Consider the following 19,160-nt stretch of genomic DNA (forward strand, 5'->3'; position numbering starts at 1 on the left):
AGAGATCGTGTATTACACCATTCTGCAATTGGCAGTGGCAGGTAATCAGCCGACAGCACACATCGTCTATTTCTGATGATATTCTCGCACTGGATGCAATCTATAGCTCTGATCGCACGCACATATACCTATGTACAGTGTATAATAACCGAAGGATATATGAGATGCGTATATTGTCCCTACGTAATCATCGTATAATCTGCTCAGTATTGGTAACAATGTCCTTTCCGGATTACAGCAGTGAACCAATCAAAGATATCGCGTTTACCTTCAACGAGGCTTAAGAAAATTCATTATAATGTATTATGCCATTAGCTCTTGTATCAGTATAATTATAATATAACATGGCTAACTGCATAGTGATTATACCTTCAGTCCACTTTAAAGATAATGCAGCTAGAGTATTCAATTTCTTTCATCCATTTATCTGTTTTTACTTTAATTCCCTCGAGTGGCTTAGCGCCCTGCGAGACAATAAATTTCCTATCATCCCGTCCCTCTAGCCGTTAAGTTTCCTCAGATACTACCGTATCGAGAACTCTTTTCTCCATCTGAAGTAAAAATCAAACTTCGCGATACCCCTTATAATCTCGAAGCTATTGCTGCTTCCTTACTCTATTCCATTTCCTCCTATATATATATATATATATATATATATATATATATATATATATATAGCCCTCAGTACACTGTACTTTCTCGCCTCTCCTCGAATCAAAGCCGGAAATCGAAGTGCACAAACTTTTTTCATCAAAACTTGGCAAATCTGCATTTTAATTCCAAATAAATTACGCAAAAATGCTCGGTTTTTTTACTGATAATTATGCTGAATTTCATTGAGCGTATATAGCTTTAATAAAAGGACGATCAGCCTGATTAGCGAGCCGAAGCGTAGAATAAATATTGAGCCTCGTAAACGATTAAAAAGCTTTTCACTTTAATATAGTATTTACCATAGTTTCGATATATTTACATTAAACGAAAACGAGCTTCTATACATCTGGTGTATTGTGGCTGGGTTTTCGATGGATTATTGGTTAATCCAGAACTATACGATATTAGAGATTAATCAGGGTTCAGTATGCAATCAGCTTTTAAATCGCTGCAAACTCAACGCCGGTAAAGCCGGATTCCGGAATTAAATTTCGAGATTATCCTGTCTAAACGTTTGAGAATTTCTAGCGAATACATGATACACAATGCGTGGGACGTTGCGGTATATGATGATTGAATGATAAATGAATTTAATGAGGAGCTAGCAATAAAAATCATTATAGCTATACTGTATAGTAAAACACTTGTATATTAAAAATGCTTTCTATTTTTTGCTCAGGTATTTAGGGAGTGAAAAGGAGAGGTTGATCGGAGATCCAGATGAAAGATAGGGGGGATGAGAACAGGGGGAATTTTGGGGATCGTAGCTAGGCCGTTTGGTCCGGCTGCAGCTGCGGTGAGTGGTGGTCGATGCAGCAGCAAAACCGGATAAAAAAGGATGCAGACCAGCGGAGATTATTATCAGCAGCGGGCACGATGCTGTCCAGGAAGAAATGCGACTTCCGGTTCCGCCATCAACGGTTCCTCCGTCAGGGGTGCAGAACTTCTTTGCTGCTGCTGCAGTTGTAGCACTTCAACTTCCACCAAAACTCCCGGCCTGCTAGCCAGCCTTGGCGTCTGCGTCCTCGTTCTAGGATACACCCTCCTTGGTGCCTTCGCGTTTATGGCACTCGAAGGAGGACTCAACAAGGTAAGTTCTCCATCGAATCGATCATAAATTACCAATATCCTCCTTTTAATAGTTCACACATGACTCCTCCCACTATTAATAGAGGCACAGTTTCCTTTTCCCCTAGAAAGCATCGACCTCCATTGCATCAGCTATATTAACATATTTGGAACCACAATCTCTCTAGGCAATTTGCTTCCTAACCTCTCTAACGCGACCATAATCTTTGTGATCCCCATGAGATACACCAGCTCAACAATCGATTACAGCATTAATATTGTTATATACGGAGGCTGCTGGCTTTAGCTATAAGCTACAAGTTGACCTACGCACCTCCGGGGAATTCTTAAAGTATCAAGCAGCTAACTTATAATTTAGCCTTTGAAAACTTCAATTAAATTTAATCGTCGGAATTTCAATAGATTTAATTAAGATCTTATCGTTGTATTTCTCGGGTTGGACAAAGTTTAATGTAGAGTACATGCAGTTGATACGTCGAACTTTCTAGATTCCCCGAGGAGATCCTCGTGTATGCCGCGCTTATATCTCCTATACAGTGAAATTAACAACAGACAACGAATATTATCTCAGCCAATCAATTAGGCATACTCCACATCCCATTATGCAAAACAAATGCAGCAATAAAATTTTGTCGAGTCAGTTATGAAGCGAAATTGCGTTATACCGATCGGCAAGTTTTCTTCGTTTAAAAGCTTCGACGACCAATTAATCACGAGTCAACTCGCTAATTGTATCGATATACTTCACGAGAGCTTATTCGGAGTGCCCAGAAGATACTTTAGGCTCGTTCTTGGAGAGAATCAAGTTAATTCACAGGCCATTTCGGATCAAAGCATCCTCTTATCATAAACAGATTTGGCGAATGATTTTAATAAGGAAGCAACGTCCGCGGACAAGAAGATACTGTTAAGGATCATAAAAGATCTTTATCGGTGCTTAAATTTTTATCCATGATCAAAAAGTTTATTGGGGGCAATATTGGCTAGCGAGGAAAGGACGTAGCGAAGATGAAACAACGAGAAAAGAGGGAGAAGCGATAAAAAAAGTTGCGGATCGTATTTCACGAAATTGGCGAACCAACGGAGCTGGTACTTTGCCTGTTCATCGTCTTGATGGCCCTCGAGGGAGGTCTCAAAGACGATAAACGATAACAGAAATAGATTCGAATTTAAGGAAAAATAGAATTCCGAAAGAGAGATATACGTGAACGCGAAACTGGATAGAAACTAATTTATTTTAAACATGAAAATGCTCTACGCTTTTTCTCATTTGTTTAAAATATTCCCTCGTATATGCCATAGCTGAGTTTCTTTATTTTCGATGCTAATTTGAAAGAAACCCAGCTAGTCCAACAAGAGATTGCTATCTTAAACCTTTTCCAAACTAATTATTTTTTCTTAAGCGTAGCTACGGGCATTTCATTAGAGTCTAATGAGAGGGTATATGGATGGTAAAAGAAAATGAAGAAGTTTAACAATCAGTCTTACCCGTTTATGACGAGGAAATTAAAATTTCACGTGAAAAGTGTGTCGCAGCAAGTAATTAAGTCAAGTTGGTAGAAAGGATGTAAAGGAATTAAAAAGGGGAGTGAGAGGGGGGGAGGGGGGTAGAGGCAGGGAAAAGAACTGCAAATGACGTAAATGCTGCGTTACCCCGTCAGTTTCGGCGATAGCCTTTTTCCTGTTTGCTTATATTTTTCTACGCTGCTTCCGTTTTTATGATACTTCAATGAGTGAGTGAGTGCGAGGAAGAGGGAGACTATACGAGTAAGACGATGCGGAGAATAGGTTACGAAAATAAAATGTAAAAAGCAAGGAAAGGAGGAGAGAGAGAGAGAGAGAGAGAGAATAGAAGGTCTGATAGAAGCCAGATAGAAAAGAATACCGGAAGCTCCTATGGAACTAAATTGTTTGGAATAAAACTTCACTAAAATATAAAATTACCCCGCGAACTTTGAAACAAGGAATTTTCTCGTATACAGAAGCTAAAAAAATACTGATTCCCCTCAGACATAAATATAAATAACACACGTACTACGTTTACTTGAGAAAATTTTTTTTACTCTAAACAATTCTGTATAATTATATATATATATGTATATTTCATATGGTATTATAAATAAACTGGTTGACAGGAGGCCACACCAGAAGTTATATCGGCCGGAAACACAAAGCAGGAGGGTAGCTCGTACATTTTGGCAAATTGGGATGACGACAGCCAAGCGATGGAGTTGCGTTCTAGGACGGTCGAGCGACTCTGGAGTATCACAGAGGATCTGAACGTCCTCTACAAAGAGAACTGGACGAGACTGGCGGCCCGTGAGGTCTTGGATTTTCAGGAGAATTTGGCCCGTGGTCTCCGACGTACTTCGTCCTCGTACGAGCCTGCTACACCCAGAAATCGCGAGCACCAGATTGACAAGCGAATTCACACGCGTCGATGGACCTTCAGCAGTAGCTTGCTCTACTCCCTTACGCTAATTACCACCATCGGTTAGTATGAAACCAACCCCTATTATCCAATCAAGCCCCGATTACGATCCACTGTACGAACAGTGCTATCTCTTCCTCTCGATGTATACTTATAGTTATACAATAAACCGTCTGAAATTAAATTCAACCTAAACCCAGAAATTGATTCTATTATCATTGTGCTTTCGTGACTGTATCCTGCACTTAAACTCGTCGATGTATATATGTATGTACATACCTACCCTGGATTTTCTCACGCTAAATAAACATTACAGGGTACGGAAGCGTGGCACCACGAACAGTTTGGGGCAGATTAATCACCATAGTATACGCTTTAGCCGGAATCCCATTGATGCTGGTTTACCTAAGCACAGTGGGCGATGTCCTAGCGAGGAGTTTCCGTCGACTATACGGTCGCATGTGCCGACCACGAAATTGCAATCGAAAACAGCAACCGCCCCCTCCACCCCCGCCAGTATCAGGTATCATGAGCAAGGCCTACAGATACGAGAACCACGTGGATGCCAAATCGGCCAATTTTTATTCGGCCAGTAAAGAAAGCTCCTGCGACGACTTGGGTACGCGAGGAACCAGCAGCGCCGTCCTGCTCGATTGCGGAAGCGAAGGATTGCTGCATGCCACTACCAGTTCCACTGCTGCCCTTCAGGCAAGTATATATATATCACAACGCGTATACATATATACAGTTGAAACGCAAGACCCAGACTTGTTCTATATATATATATATATATATATAAGAGAGAAAAATAAACTCGTATAACGACTCTCGCGTAACTGATGAAATTCCAGGAAGTTACAACCGGAAATGGCAAGCGTCACTTTCATCCCTGCTCGCTCTCGTTGTCCTCGAGTTCGTCACCAGGTTACATGGTGGACTCCAGCCACGTGGTTCGGATACCGATTAGCCTGTGCCTGGTGATAATCCTGGTGTACATATGTGGAGGTGCGCTGATGTTCAATCGTCTCGAGGGCTGGAGCCTGCTGGAGGGTGGATATTTTTGCTTCACGAGTTTGGGCACGATCGGATTCGGCGATCTGATGCCGGTTGGGAGGAACGCGCAGACGGCCACCCTGGAGGAGCTGAGCCTGTGCGCGTGCTCCCTCTACATCCTCGCCGGGATGGGCCTGATCGCCATGTGCTTCAACCTCGTCCAGGAGGAGGTGGTACGCGTGGTCAGGGTCTTCGGTAGAACCTGCGGCATGTCGTCGGGGGTGGTGGGCGGCCCCATTGGCGGTACAGGTATCCCTCAGGCACTCAGTGGGGAACCAATCAGTAGACGATCTTTTCAATCCTTCCACGCGCATGGCCTTTTTGACTCGTTTTATTCAATTGCATTCATCGACAATCGCGATTATAAATATTACAATCTTTCTTCCAATATTCTCGCAAAAAACGCTCTTTCGGTCTATCGTTCCTTATTGTTTTCTTTTTTATTGGTTCTTATATGAATATAGATATATATATATATATACGTAAAGAGAAAGAGAAAGAGAGATAATTCTTGATCGCTTGCTGCAATCGCTGATATGTGAGCTTTGAAGAATCGCCATGTGTACGCTCGCTTACCTTCATGAGAGACCGTATATACCGTTCCTAGTTTTGCTTCAGAACGACATTTCAATAGGAGAGAAAGCATCGGTTTGCTAGTCTTGAGTATCGTTATAGATTCATTTGGAATGTATGTACATATGTATACATATAGAGTACACGTGTAGTAGTGTTTGATGAAATTTCGATCTCAAGAGAGTAAACGCGTGCTTTGATTAATCAGCTGTTTTTGCATGGAGAAAACTGCGTTTGGTGGATTTTTCTCCGTGTAAAAAGATCAGGATTCGGAACGATTCTGAAACTGGCCGTGACGATCCCTAAGGTACCGGCCGCTGAAGTGGTCTAACGGGCTGCCGTTCCTGTCCGAAGCAGGTGCCGCACCAGGGTACAAGGTCGACCTGGAGGACAGCGGAGCGGGAACGGAGAGGCTGTCGGAGCAGGAAGAGGAGGCGATCGCCATGTCCATGGTGTCAGGTTCCTGACAGCAGCAGACAAGGAGCTCCGGAGACGGCAAGTTCCTGGCCCATCCGTCGAACACTGCCATAAAGCTCTCCCCAGGGCACCATTCGCTTCCACGAAAAAAGCCAGCCTTGGACTCTAGGAACTCGACCACCCTACCGCCCCCGGGACAGTTTCAACGGGGACAATTGCTGAGGCGCAGCTGCCTCTCCCCCACCACTCAGTACCAACACCAAAGCCAGCAGCAGCAGCAACATCATCATCATCCTCATCAGCTTCGCCAAGACTCCCTGCACTTTGAGTACTTTGTCCCGAGAAGCGTCAGCGAGTTCAATTTGGCCGCTGCCGCCGTGAGAGAGATGGCCGTTCCTCCGCCTCCCAGTGCTACCATGAGAGCAACCTCGACCATGACGCCACCCCTCACTGGACCCACTTGCACCAATTTCCTTGGCCAAACCAGGCTTCTCGTAGACTCCAGCGCTACCAGGAGCAGGGAAAAAATGGTCACTTTCGAGGACGAGGGAAACTGCCCTGGATCCACCCCCACCAGGAAAAGCCTTGCCATCGACAACGTCTTCATGTGACGCTGCAATCAGTATTCGCCCAAGGCCACTTTTAACGCGAGATCGCCGACCATGAAACATCCTCGACTCCTTTCCAAGTCAATAGTTTTCCGTTTCTTGAGATTCCTTTCAACGAAAAGGTCCAGCTGGCTACGTGGATTCTATGCATTAGGTGTATCCAACTAGAATGCTTCCGAACGCGAGGCGGGTCGAGAACGTCGAAAACTAGCTGCGCTCAACAATCACACAGATCACCTCATTTGTGCTGAACTGACTTTTATACAGGGTACCGACCACGAAAAAGCCATCACTTTAATATTATAGAATAACCAAGCCCCTTCGTCATTTTTATCCAAAAACTTTTATCCGACTAAGTAGATCGTCGAATGAGATTACGAAAGATTTTTCTAATTTATTAATTCTATCGCGCGAATCTTCTACTTCGCGTTAAATTCTAACCAGTTTTGTCCAGAGTGTTATATTTCTAACGAATAATTTCATGCTCTTGCTCAAGTGCAAGATGGTTCAGTGATTTATAACGTATGTACAAGGTTTATATGGACTTCGATGAGATATACTATTGTGCGCGCTAGAAATTAGATACGGGAGAATATACATATAGAGAACTAAAGCCCCGCTGAAAGATTAACAGCTTTGCTGCAATTTCTACTACAATACTCGCGTGTGCCACTTGCAACTGGACAGAGTGCAGTGATCGTGAAATATCCTCGCACACATCTTCCGTTCACACTAGCGAAGATAATATAATCTGATACTATTCGTTAAGAGTAAATCACGTTTGCGAAACTTTACGAGGTTACTGTGTGACCGGTTAAGTAATAATATAGAAATTAAAATATATACATATTAAAATTGTAATATTACTATATTCGTACTATTATTAATATTATTATCAATACAACTATCGCTGAAATTTCTAGTTCTACATTTATTACTCTATCGCTACGAAGGTTGAGAATGAAACATGCGTAATAGAGGATAATTTCATGTTGATTTATTGTAATACGATGATGTGTACATAATAAATATTATAATTCGCGCGCAGAGACTTCAAGTGGGGATATAGAAGAATTGATTTAACTGTTTGATAAGAGACGATGAAAAAAGCGCGACGTCTTATTCAATTGCAAAAATTGCAAATCGGCCTTTATTCTGGAGAGAAACGCCGATATTAAAAAAAATGTCGTTATTACAAATATTATTATATTCGTCACAATGAATCACAATTGTCATTTCCGATGTGATTATATTGTCATTACTAAGGATAATGTTAACATATTGTATGTAATGTAAAGAGCTTTAAAATAATGAAATTGTTTTTTTGCGTCAGACATATGATGAGAAATACACGTTCCTCGTTTTAAGAATTTTTTCCTTCCGTACTCTGCCCTCTGTTATTATGCAAATTAAATTTTCTTCTCATTTCTAGACGGTATATGATGCTTTGTAAAATTGTGATAGGTATAAAAGCCATAGCTGCATCCTCTTCAACGTCTTCAAAGTTTCACTCCTCGATTCTACACTTCTTTTTATGTTTATTCATTCGTAATCACAATCAAAATATTCCCACTCGTTAGTCTCACATTTTGGCCGTTTCTCTTTGACGTAACGGGAATGGCACGAATTTCCATCTTGTGGGGTGCAAGACCTAGTGGAGTCTGTGGAGTCTCCAAAAATCAATCTCATCAGCATATCTGAAAGGAACGGTAATTATATTATTGAATTTTGTACATCTAGATGCTGTTTTAACCAGAGATCAATTATAAGCACAAATGATAAAAGGACCTTTGATTTTCTTCAAGAAAGAATTATTGGTATCATTTCTTACAACATTTTTCAATATCCCCTGGACTGTCTGGGGCCTGTCCTTAATGGCTTGACATACCGTAGATCCAATGTTGGAGAAATGTCCATAAATTAATTGCCCAAAGGAAATAATTATTATCAATATTATTGGAAGGCATAAACTGGTCTCAATATCGCTGAGGATGCATGCTATGGACTTTGACAATGAATCAAACATGTTTTTCAATAAGTATTTATCTGCTCAAGGATCTTTCTGTAATAATCACCAAAATACCAAACTACTGACTTTAATTTGCTAAAATTTGGTTTAATTGAAAAATAACGTTTTTTTTTTACAATTTAATTTTAACCATATTTTAATACTTGAATAATTTAATTGTTAACTAGAAAACTTCATAGAGGTATAAACTGTAAATTAGATAAATTTTGTTTATTTTTTTTTTTTTTTTTTTTTTTAATGAGACTTAAATCAAGTAATGCGATACGATATATATCGCAGTAAAAATTGATTGGTATACATACATACACCGAACTTTCGACTCTTTGTTATTAATGTATTGATCGTTTATTTATAAATAAGGACAATACTGCCCTGAAAATGTAATTTTGCAGTTATATTACATATTATTTCGTTAGTGGGATATAGCGTTTGTTTCTACTTGTAAATATCTTTGCGTTTATATTTGGCGCGTTTTGCGTAAATGACGTAAAGTCGAGGTAAACAGCAAAAACATAACCTCAATTGTTTGCTCTTTAAGAATTTACCTCTCCATTCCTTTAATTATCATTCGTTCTGTAATAAGTATTATTTACTAATTACAAATAAATTTAACATGTCGGGGAAAGTAACTAGAGTGTCGAGTGGCCCTATAATGAGAGCTGTTTATGAGTTTCTATTAGGAGTATGTAAAACTTCATTATTTGCAAAGTTTGTTATTATTACATAAGGTCTTGTTAATTTTCTACAAAATATTTTCATACATAAACTTGCACACTCGTAGAATAATATGCTCTAATTGATGTAATTAATTTTGTTTTTTATATCAAACAGAGACCACCAAATGAACCACGATGGCCTAAAGAAATTGCTGCACGTACTCAGCCTTTACCAAATCTTCCATCAGGCCCAAATCATAAACTTAGCAAAATAGCTTACCATGTAAGAGATACTAGACGTGACATTCGTCCAATTGTTGTAATAGGGGACACTAAAGCTTTATTACTTGGAGATGGGTAAGTATTCAAATAGAAAATTTCTATTTGAAATAATGTTGTTTAAAATGTAAGCCTATATGTACCAATAAATTTAATTTATTTATAGTAAAAAGCAAGAGCCTAAGAAAAATGCAGAATATCCTGTAACTAAACAATTAATGTATGGTCATGTAACTTATGAGAAAAAATAATTAATTAAATTTGTAGTAAATGTTATATATATATATATATATATATATGTATAAGTATAATAAAATATTTGTAGATTCTAGTAAGTCTATTGAAACAATAGATCATCACAATTTTCATAAAATTAATCTCTTTTATTAATTTAATATTTAACAATTAACAATGCATAAAATAATGACTGAAGGAATGTTTTTCTACATACATACTCAACACATACCAGTAAACTATGATACAATTTTAAATACACTTACATAATATTACAGATATATCCTTTTCTTTCCCAATAAAGGAATCATGATGCACATGTATAGTATACTATATATCAATACATATATATTTTTTAGATTTTTCAAAAGCAATCAGCCATGTATAACAATTAAAACATAATTATTCAATTAAATTAACGAATTTTACAAGAAAAATAATTCCTGTAGTTAAAACTATTGACTATAGAGGAAGCCTCTTGAATAATAAGTTAATAAGGAATTTGATTTTGATAATACTGTATCATGTCGTATGTTTTTGTTCTGAAATTGAGGTAGCTGTTCCGAATTACGGTAAGCATAAAGGCTGCTGCTTCACGGTCAGTAGCTGTTGGCACAAATCTACTACGTAAAAGCTTGATAGTTTGACCACGGAAACACGGTAAACCAGTATCAAGCATGAGAGACACTAAGGAGATAATTGCCTCTTGATATGGCCTGAAATGGTAAAATAAATCATTATTCTTCTTAGATCACTTTCATTTGACATAAAATCTTTTAGTTAAACAAATTTCATTACCTTACTGCCAAGAATGCTTGTACACATAATTCCATAAACCATCTAAATGGTGCAGCCTCCATTCTACCTCCCATTACTAGTACCATTTCGTCGGTAAGTTTAATATCAGGCTCGAAGCCTAAATTTCCACCGGGAGAACTCTCAAACATAAAGCCAAAATCAATATGTATGATATGACCTTCGTTATCTATCATAATGTTTCCATTATGCCTATCTTTGATTTGTAATAAATATGTTATAACGCTATATGCAGCCATAGATTTAACAAAATTTCGACGAACAGTTTTAAATTCTTTGGTGCTTTCATCACCATGTTCTGTTTTAAAATATTCATACATATCGATACCTTTTGTGCGACCAAGTTGATCTCTTGACTTAGCATCTGGTACACATTCTATAACGCCACACTAATAGCAAAAAATATGTTAAAAAGTACATTTACAAGATTCATATGATTAGTAATTTGCTATAAACTTACCCCTGGAGCAGTAGCTACTACTCTATACGGGAATAAGAATAAATTTAATCCTGCTTGCTCAAATATATTTTTGAAGATGCTAATTACTTGCAAGGCAAGCATATCCTGCCTTACGTCATCGCCAACTTTGAATATAGCAGCTTGCCACGTCGCTTCTTTACGTTTAGTTTTATTAGTTTCATCTTTTCCATTAGTTGATACATCTAATGCGATATTTTCCAATTCACTGATTCCATATTTTTGTACTTTAAAACGTGCTAAGAATGGAGCTTTAGCAGCACTGTATGTAAAAAATGTAAATGTAAATGTTAATATTAACATCAAATTAAAATATTGTTATGTTTGAATTACCTTTGCATAGGGGTGCCACTTTGGTAATCTATATCAATAACCATTGCTTCAGGATTGGATGGTAAATAGCATCCAGGCTGAACTTTAATTTTTGACAGTGCATTTAGACATGCTGCTTTACGCTCTGGACCTTTTGGATAAGGTCTAATTTCTCCTGATATGTTGGTAATCTTTTCGAAAAAGTCAAATTCTCTTTCGTAAAATTGTTTTGCCGGGCCTGATAAAGAACTCAAAATGCTTTTAACCAATGAATCCAGAATGTCATACAGAACAGTGTCTTTTACTTGCTTTTCTTCATCCATAAACATATTTGTATGCATATTCCATATCAGTTGATGAGCTACTACCTGAATTACATATTTTACCAAATTAAACAAAATTTTCTCTGATAAAAAATACAGTATAGTCGAATTATAATACATACTTGCGACCTCTTTGCAATTTTTTTAATAAATTCAATAACGTAACCCATAGTATCATGTCGAACTGCCTGCACAAGCTGTGGTATATAGAAAAGTACTGCATCCGCAGGATAACTATCTAGAGCTCGTACAGCATACTGAGCAGAAATAGGATGATGTGGGAATTGGCGTGAAAAAAATGCCAATGCTTGAATAGGGGATACTCTTGCCCAAACTAACATATATACCAGCTAAAATAAAACAAATGCTGTAATAATGAACCTCAGCTACAAAGTTTTTTTAAATAATTACCTCGGGTATGTCATTAAGCAATGTGTCTGTGGTAACTAAGTACTGCAGTGCCTCAGATACGTGCATCACCGGAACCGGCTTAAGACGAACCAATCCACAAATCTCTTTAATAATAATATTGGAGTTTTTCAAACGAATTGGTAAAAATACCGCAAGAGTTGGACTTATTTCCCATGCTAATCTCGTATATTCTCGCCATTTGTCGTTCATCGCTTTTGCACGCCATTCAGCTATATTAGCTTCTCCAAGCAGTGCAAGCTCTGGTCTTGCACTGGGATTATGCCATACCTGAATAAACATTAAACTTAAAGTATTCAATAGTTTTTAAAGAATAATGCAGCTATATTTAAAATTTACCAAAAGCATTTCTATCTCCACTGCAAGTAACTCAAGAATGAGATTTCGTTTTCTGATATAATCTTTCACAAGGACGTTTGAATTGACCACACGCTTACTACGATTACTCCTTTTACTTAAAGTATTAGTACTGGTAGATAAAGGTACAGTGTTAATCCACGCAATGGTCCCTTTGGAAAATTCCATTGTGGAAGAAGTATCAGAGGGTGCAAGAGTAGAAGTACATATTTGCGGTGGTATCATTTCAAAATCGCCATCGGTTCCTGACATCATTAAGTATTTCTTTTCACTACGCATTACCTACAATAAGTCCTTTAGCTATTCATTCAAAAATAATATTATCTCAGAATATTTAATATACCATAGAGCACAGAAAACTTACTTGCCAAAATCTGATTAAAGTTACTAAATCCTCCCGAAGCTGATCAGCCTCTTGCGTGGGTACTTGTCTATCACGACAAAAGTAATCCAAACAATTACAATAAATTCGTTCTCGCAGAACATTCTTGTTTAAAGATTTTGGCAATACATCACCCTGAAGTAAAAGCAGGCCACACGATAGAAGCTTGAAACGAACTCCTACAGCAGCAATATGACGATTTATCCCATGCTCCTCTCCAAAAGTTCCAACTGTCATGGACAAAGAACGATGGAGTAGCATAACAATCATGTCAATCGTTTCCTGACAGTTATACTTTGCTGTTTCAATCAACTCTACTATAAAAGATACCCAAATGTCGTGTGGCTTAACTTGTGGTGGATTTGGTTCCAATTTACAGTCCTCATAGACTGCCAATGGGCTAACTTGTTCTTCGTCCAGAGAGAAGATACCCATTTTTTTGTCAACCGTATATTGCCAAGCTACCAACATTTCTTGAAGAAAACGCAGCTTTAAGTCAGGTCTCACTGTAAAAATCCATTGCCAGCATTCTACTGCCGTTGTCATCACTTCGTTAGTGAATAGCTCGACCTGCGAGCAAGCTACTGTATGTAACAATCGTCTATGAATTCCAGGTGTTGACACGAGTAATGCAGTAGCACGCCAAAGAGCGCTTCGGTGTTCCTTATTGGCGTTATTACGGCAAGCCTTCCAAACGGCATCGATCAATCTATCGACAACTTTATCCTTACTTTTCTCAACAACATCTTCCGATGTTGGAGATTCGGTGCATGCAAGATCAAGCATTCCAGCCACTTCGCCAGCGTGCCAAGCGCGTCTTGTCATCAATGACAAGAACCAAGAAGTCGCATTTTTTGCGCCACGTGGTCGTTTGTCCAACGAATTTGTGTTTTGTGGAATAGACGAGGAAGGTGTGGTTGAATCTACTACCTCAAACAAAGAATCTATGGCCACACATATACTCTTATGGTGCCACATACCGGTTGTTAGAATATGATTTATGTATTCCTGTAAATGAGATCTCGTAGCTTGAGGAGCCCATTTCATGGCTTCCTGCACTATACCTTTGCATCGAGCAGTAAAATCTTTTAGAATAGTTTCTCTTGCCTCTAGGGTATCCATTAGTTCAATTTTATAAGGAGTTCCTGGTACTTCTAACGTTGGTGTTTCTTCATTAGGATCAATTTGCAATGAAAATGCAAGAATTTGTAAAATTTCCAACATGCTCCAAAGTACTTTACAGTTCCACAATAAATGCGGAAAAGCTTCTACTAGGGCACTGAGATACTTATCCGCTACTCGCCTGATCTTTTTATGTATGTGATTAAAATTAACCAGTAAAAATTGTGCATGATTCTCCAGCTCTTTTTCGCGCTGCTCGTCTTTGGGCTTCTTTTGCATCACATCTTTAAATTTCACAAAAACTGAATCAGCAACACAGCTCATGCACTGCCACATACCCATTTTATCCTTTTGATCGGTATCGCATAAATATTCCATTATTGGCTGCAAACTTGGTTCTGGACTATTGGCCACTCTCAAAGTTTCCAACCAATACACGGATAATAGATAAGTACATTGTGCAAATTGCAACTTGGTTACATAAGCAGATATGTCATTCGAACGGCTGCTTAGCTTTAGTATTTGGCTACGTAATTCTTGCAGTTCATTTAAAGAAACACTGTCATTACGGACAGCTGAAGTATATTGAAGTTCTCGCATTTCTATCGACGCGCTAGTCTGAGATGTCAAATAAGGAGATTTTACAGCTATTTCTTTTACACCTTCGTACCATGCAACAGGCCACAGTCGAGATGCTTGCTCAGATGCAAATCCCATTACAACGCAATAAAGCCAAAAATCTTTAAAGAGCTTTAATAATTTCTTTTGAGGATGTCGTATGGGCGGTAAACGACGTACCAAAATAGCAATTACTGGTATTAGTACTCCCAAATTTCCAGCACTACTCGCTGCTTTCTATAATATGTAAAAACTTTATTATTATTACTATTAAAATTGTTTCTAAATATTGATTATTTTACGTATAATGAATGATTACCGATGCAGCAATATTATTTGGAATTTTTTCACTGGCTCTTTTTCCCTCCAAACCTAGCTGAACAAATAATCCTAGTAAACGAAGAAGAAGCTCGTCCAATTCTGCTTCACCATTGAGATTTGCGGTGATATTTGCCAATGCATTTGTCACTGCTTCAGAAACATGACTGTATTGCTTTCTATCATCATTTGCTGCATATGTAGCACTACTTGAACCAAGTGACATGGAAAACATTTGCATAATTCCCTCGTATATCTGTGTAATGGATGCTTTGGATTATTATTAAAAATGGTTAGACAAGAATTGTATTATAATACGGATGGGAACAACCTCTGAATCGCATTTGGCAATAATCATACAACCAAGTTGATCAACAATAAGAAAGTCTAAGTCACTTGGAGTACGGCAAAAACGCTGTTGGAAAAATGGAAATATTTTTTGCATAGTCTTTGGCGTATCTTTTAATGCAACAGCCACATGACCCAACATAATTACTATATTCTTCGCTATCAATTCATTATTTATCTTTTCTTCATTTTCTCTGAAATTAAAAAATGTCTTGTTTTCTAGTTCCATACGTTCCTTACCAGTTTAATAAAATTCATACCCATCAGAAATGTCTGCAGCAAATAGTCTATTCGACACACTGGCAACCAATGCCGGTATACAGTCGGGGTTTACAGAATGTGCAGCTTCTAATGCAATGCAAAGATTACCAATTGCTGCATCACGTAATTTTTCAAATGCGGATTGAACAGTCAGCGTTGTTTTAGTATCGTGTAATTCTTTCCCTTGTACTAGAGATTATATTAATATCAATTAATACATACATTCAATTAATAAATGAAATTTAACCTTTTTATTTATTATATTTACCAGTAACTTTAAATGGATGATCCTTTGAAAATCGTTCATTCTGATAACGGTACAATTTTAAAAGAATGGGCGATGGTACAACCAAAAAGTCGCGAAGATAATAAATCGATGTACTAGCTATATTTGGAAATTTCTGTGCTAGCTTCCCTAAACCTTCCAAACATACCATTAACAATGGCATATGAGCTAGTACCAACTTTGGTCCATGATTAGAATTAATTTTTTCCACTAACCGTCCACACAAGCTATCTGCTCCTATAAGCATAAGAAAAAGAGTTACAATAGACACGAAAAACATGAAATAATAAAAATATTAGTAGCTGTAAAATTTTGGGTATTAACTCAACATTCAAATCCATCTTATATATTCTTATAATAATTGGTTGGATTGAAAATAAAAGCATAGAAATTCACGACACGACAATAATATCTTAGACAATTTTTTAAGCAAAGCAAAATCTTTTTCTTAAAAAATACTAATATTTTTCTCTGAGTGATAAGTTAAGCGTTTATGTATATATGATAAAAGCAACTGCTGCAAAATAGAAGTTCCACACCATAATAATTCTAAATTAAAATGGATATTTGTGTTAGTTAGTCCACGAAAAGTTATTGATTTGCTAGGAGAAAAACTAGAAAATATCACAGGGGCAAATAAAATACCCTCGCCAATCAGCATGGAACTGATGTCCGCAAACAGTGCAGACAAGTCATACTCCTCGGTCGCTGTAAAAATACGATCAATTTTTTATTCCGAAAAAAGTTTTTCAAGATTTAGCTCATCCAGGTAATGCATAAATAAATTGGATCGTGTATTAAATTATGAAAAACAATCTGATTATACCAAAAATATTGTACGATTTTATGAATTTATATCAATACAATTATTAAATTACCAGTTTCATCGCCAATCGCCCACACCAACAAATCCACGCAAGCAGAATTAGCCATAACATTCACTTTAAAACGATTCACTGTTCGAAAATTAGTGTCCATATCTTCTCGTTCGCTTGCATCGTGCTGTCTCGATTGCAGTTCTGTTTGACCCGATAAAAATAAACCCTTCACAAATTCCTGGACATCCCTGGTAAATGGCAATGGTAAATCTCTTTGGTTTTGGAGTAATTCTCTGAGAAGAGCTACCATTACTAGATTCATTGTTTCACTAAACGTTCTGTATGGAAATATTATTACTTGGCCCGAGTTATAAACCTAAAAAAATAAAGTTTAAGTCTTATCAATACTATTTTTGGAATCATTTTTAGAATTGTACCTGCTGAGCTTCTTCGTCAAGGAAAGTAAGAATTTCTTTTGTAAGCAGCTTTTTTGCCAAAGCCAGTACACTCTGCAAATGTACCACATTAAATTGCATACCAATACGCTTCTCTGGGCTTTCATTACATCTCATCTGTGGAAATTGATTAAAGCTGGATCCATATCTGCTGAAGAAATATGTTGTTGGATCATACGGAACTGATAGAAAAGATTGGAATGATGGCCTTTTGCTTGAGGAAAATTCATGGTCTACTGTCAATAATGAAGATGATATATTATCAATAGCAGAATGAAAGTTTAGATTGCCACTCAATGATCTAGGAATAATTGGTCTAAAATTGTTGAAACTATGATGTTTCTTGTCAGCACTTAATGTTAATTCTGTTCTTCTCGAGGGTACTGGAGGTTCTGGTTTTGGAAAAATGCGACATAGCAAAGGTGGATCTGTACAAGCAAACCGTCCCATCGACCTAGCTAATCCGATTAAAATTGGTACCAAACATTTACACAAAGTCACTAAAATTAATAAAGTAAATTATTATAGTTATACTTTTCTTTATTTACTTTACTAAAATAATAAACATATAAACCTACATTTTCCTGGTATTCCTCTATTACCATTTTGTTCCTTATATCCACGTATAAGATTTGTTAAGAGTGCTAATATTTCAACTTGGGTAGAAATTATTTCTTCTCTAGCTGGCTCACATCTGGTAGCCACATCCGTAAGTAATGTATTAAGTGAAAAACTAAATCTTTCAGCAACAGGAACACGTTCAGATAGGGAACACCTGATTTCATCTAACCAAACAGCTTTGGGAAGACCTCGTAATAGCCGTAGCAAATAAGGTAAAATCCGGTCTCGATGTTGCAAGCCAGATTCAAGGAAGTAAATACCCAATGCAATAGTAGCATCTTGCCCCCTTTGATCCAAGCGAAATATCCCTTGACCCGATTCTTGTGGGCATAATTTAAATAGTTGAGTCACCTGTTACCATAACATAAATCATATAAAACATTAATGAAGATAAATTTAGATAAATGATAAATTAAATTAAATTAAATGTAACCATCAATTATATAGCACATTTAAATGTTAAATCAAGAAAACTCTTTTTTGAAAAATATTCCAATATGATATATAATCTGTGTATGATTCGGATATCTTCAATTATAATCTTCTAAGAAATATATTGAAAAAGTGGTATTAATTTTATGCCAATTCATAAAATGTCCTTTGGATTATGTCATTGAAAAATGACAAGTCAGCTGATTAGTAACCTTATTTGCTATGACAGTTGAGTACAAATACTTAATAAAGGAGGCATAAAAATGTTTAAATAAATGTTATTAAAGAGAAACTTATTTTCTTATTAAATAACGTTACCTTTTCCCATGGCGTAGGTTTAACAGCAGCAAGACACCTTGCTAAATGCTGAACTGCCTTTGAGAAGAACAACTTCTCATCTGCCACCATCTTGGGACTTGGTTACCAGGGTGGTAAGAAGATGGTTATGAATTCCGTCTCGTAATAATTGTTGTATTTGTTGTTTTCGTGACGTACATATGTACATAATTACAAACAATAGGAGGTATGTATATTTAGGTGACGACACGACACACTGACAGTACTGACATAGCAGCAGTTTTCGCTGAGTCGCTGGCTTTAAGCAACAAATGACAGGTGGAAACCAGTGGAAACTAGCGAAAATTTAGTTTAAATTTAAATACAATTTTTAGTCGAAATGAAGATCATCTAAATGAAATGAATCATGATTATTTTCGCGACTATGATGAATATATCTAATAGCATTTCTTTTTGCAAATTAT

At 37.2% G+C, this 19,160-nt stretch overlaps 5 protein-coding genes across 14 annotated transcripts in view; 3 read left to right on the forward strand and 2 right to left on the reverse strand.

Moving 5' to 3' along the window:
• The window catches only part of sand (sandman), a 38,238-nt gene extending 31,834 nt beyond the window's left edge, over nt 1-6,404 (forward strand). For 4 of the 8 annotated variants that reach the window (XM_066728684.1, XM_066728685.1, XM_066728687.1 and 1 more), the window contains exons 2-6: nt 1,334-1,744; nt 3,879-4,236; nt 4,491-4,886; nt 5,030-5,476; nt 6,155-6,404. In XM_066728684.1, coding sequence (XP_066584781.1) covers nt 1,493-1,744; nt 3,879-4,236; nt 4,491-4,886; nt 5,030-5,476; nt 6,155-6,267 — 1,566 coding nt within the window. In that variant the 5' untranslated portion in view covers nt 1,334-1,492 and the 3' untranslated portion in view covers nt 6,268-6,404. Of the gene's footprint in view, nt 1-1,333; nt 1,745-3,878; nt 4,237-4,490; nt 4,887-5,029; nt 5,477-6,107 lie in introns of those variants that run through there. The other 4 variants (XM_066728688.1, XM_066728689.1, XM_066728690.1 and 1 more) reach the window with 4 other exon arrangements.
• On the forward strand, nt 6,268-8,159 carry LOC136774613 (uncharacterized; the record flags this gene model as incomplete). Its single annotated transcript, XM_066729020.1, has 1 exon — nt 6,268-8,159. A coding segment is annotated over one exon (561 nt), but the record flags the coding sequence as incomplete, so codon positions are not given.
• A 125-nt stretch (nt 8,160-8,284) lies between these two features.
• On the reverse strand, nt 8,285-9,063 carry LOC136774414 (uncharacterized). Its single transcript, XM_066728692.1, has 2 exons — nt 8,614-9,063; nt 8,285-8,522 (listed from the first exon to the last, which is right to left on the reverse strand). The coding sequence occupies exons 1-2, from the start codon at nt 8,849-8,851 to the stop codon at nt 8,368-8,370; spliced, it is 393 nt and encodes a 130-aa protein (XP_066584789.1). The 5' UTR covers nt 8,852-9,063; the 3' UTR covers nt 8,285-8,367.
• Nucleotides 9,064-9,336: 273 nt separating this feature from the next.
• On the forward strand, nt 9,337-10,120 carry LOC136774081 (uncharacterized). Its single transcript, XM_066728164.1, has 3 exons — nt 9,337-9,536; nt 9,686-9,867; nt 9,956-10,120. Exons 1-3 carry the CDS (start codon nt 9,468-9,470, stop codon nt 10,038-10,040), a joined length of 336 nt encoding a protein of 111 aa, XP_066584261.1. The 5' UTR covers nt 9,337-9,467; the 3' UTR covers nt 10,041-10,120.
• Nucleotides 10,121-10,167: 47 nt separating this feature from the next.
• Pi4KIIIalpha (phosphatidylinositol 4-kinase III alpha) lies at nt 10,168-18,944 on the reverse strand. Of its 3 annotated transcripts, XR_010822715.1 has the most exons (18): nt 18,718-18,944; nt 17,925-18,318; nt 17,329-17,846; nt 16,952-17,267; nt 16,719-16,781; nt 16,056-16,310; nt 15,787-15,976; nt 15,510-15,720; nt 15,180-15,434; nt 13,103-15,097; nt 12,721-13,020; nt 12,364-12,651; nt 12,075-12,302; nt 11,651-11,997; nt 11,300-11,579; nt 11,168-11,228; nt 10,822-10,961; nt 10,600-10,739 (listed from the first exon to the last, which is right to left on the reverse strand). XR_010822715.1 is itself a non-coding variant. In XM_066728155.1 (17 exons), exons 1-17 carry the CDS (start codon nt 18,805-18,807, stop codon nt 10,514-10,516), a joined length of 6,363 nt encoding a protein of 2,120 aa, XP_066584252.1. In that variant the 5' UTR covers nt 18,808-18,944; the 3' UTR covers nt 10,168-10,513. The 3 variants fall into 3 exon arrangements, 2 of the variants coding, with proteins under 2 accessions (XP_066584252.1, XP_066584253.1); XM_066728155.1 differs by having other exon boundaries at nt 10,168-10,739; nt 10,822-11,228; XM_066728156.1 differs by lacking the exon at nt 16,719-16,781 and having other exon boundaries at nt 10,169-10,739; nt 10,822-11,228.
• Nucleotides 18,945-19,160: the final 216 nt, after the last annotated feature.

The sequence above is a fragment of the Prorops nasuta genome, unplaced genomic scaffold, assembly GCF_024137725.1.
Source record: "Prorops nasuta isolate Cenicafe-Biocafe unplaced genomic scaffold, Cenicafe_Pnas_1.2 PNAS00006, whole genome shotgun sequence".
Classification (NCBI taxonomy): Eukaryota; Metazoa; Arthropoda; class Insecta; order Hymenoptera; family Bethylidae; genus Prorops; species Prorops nasuta.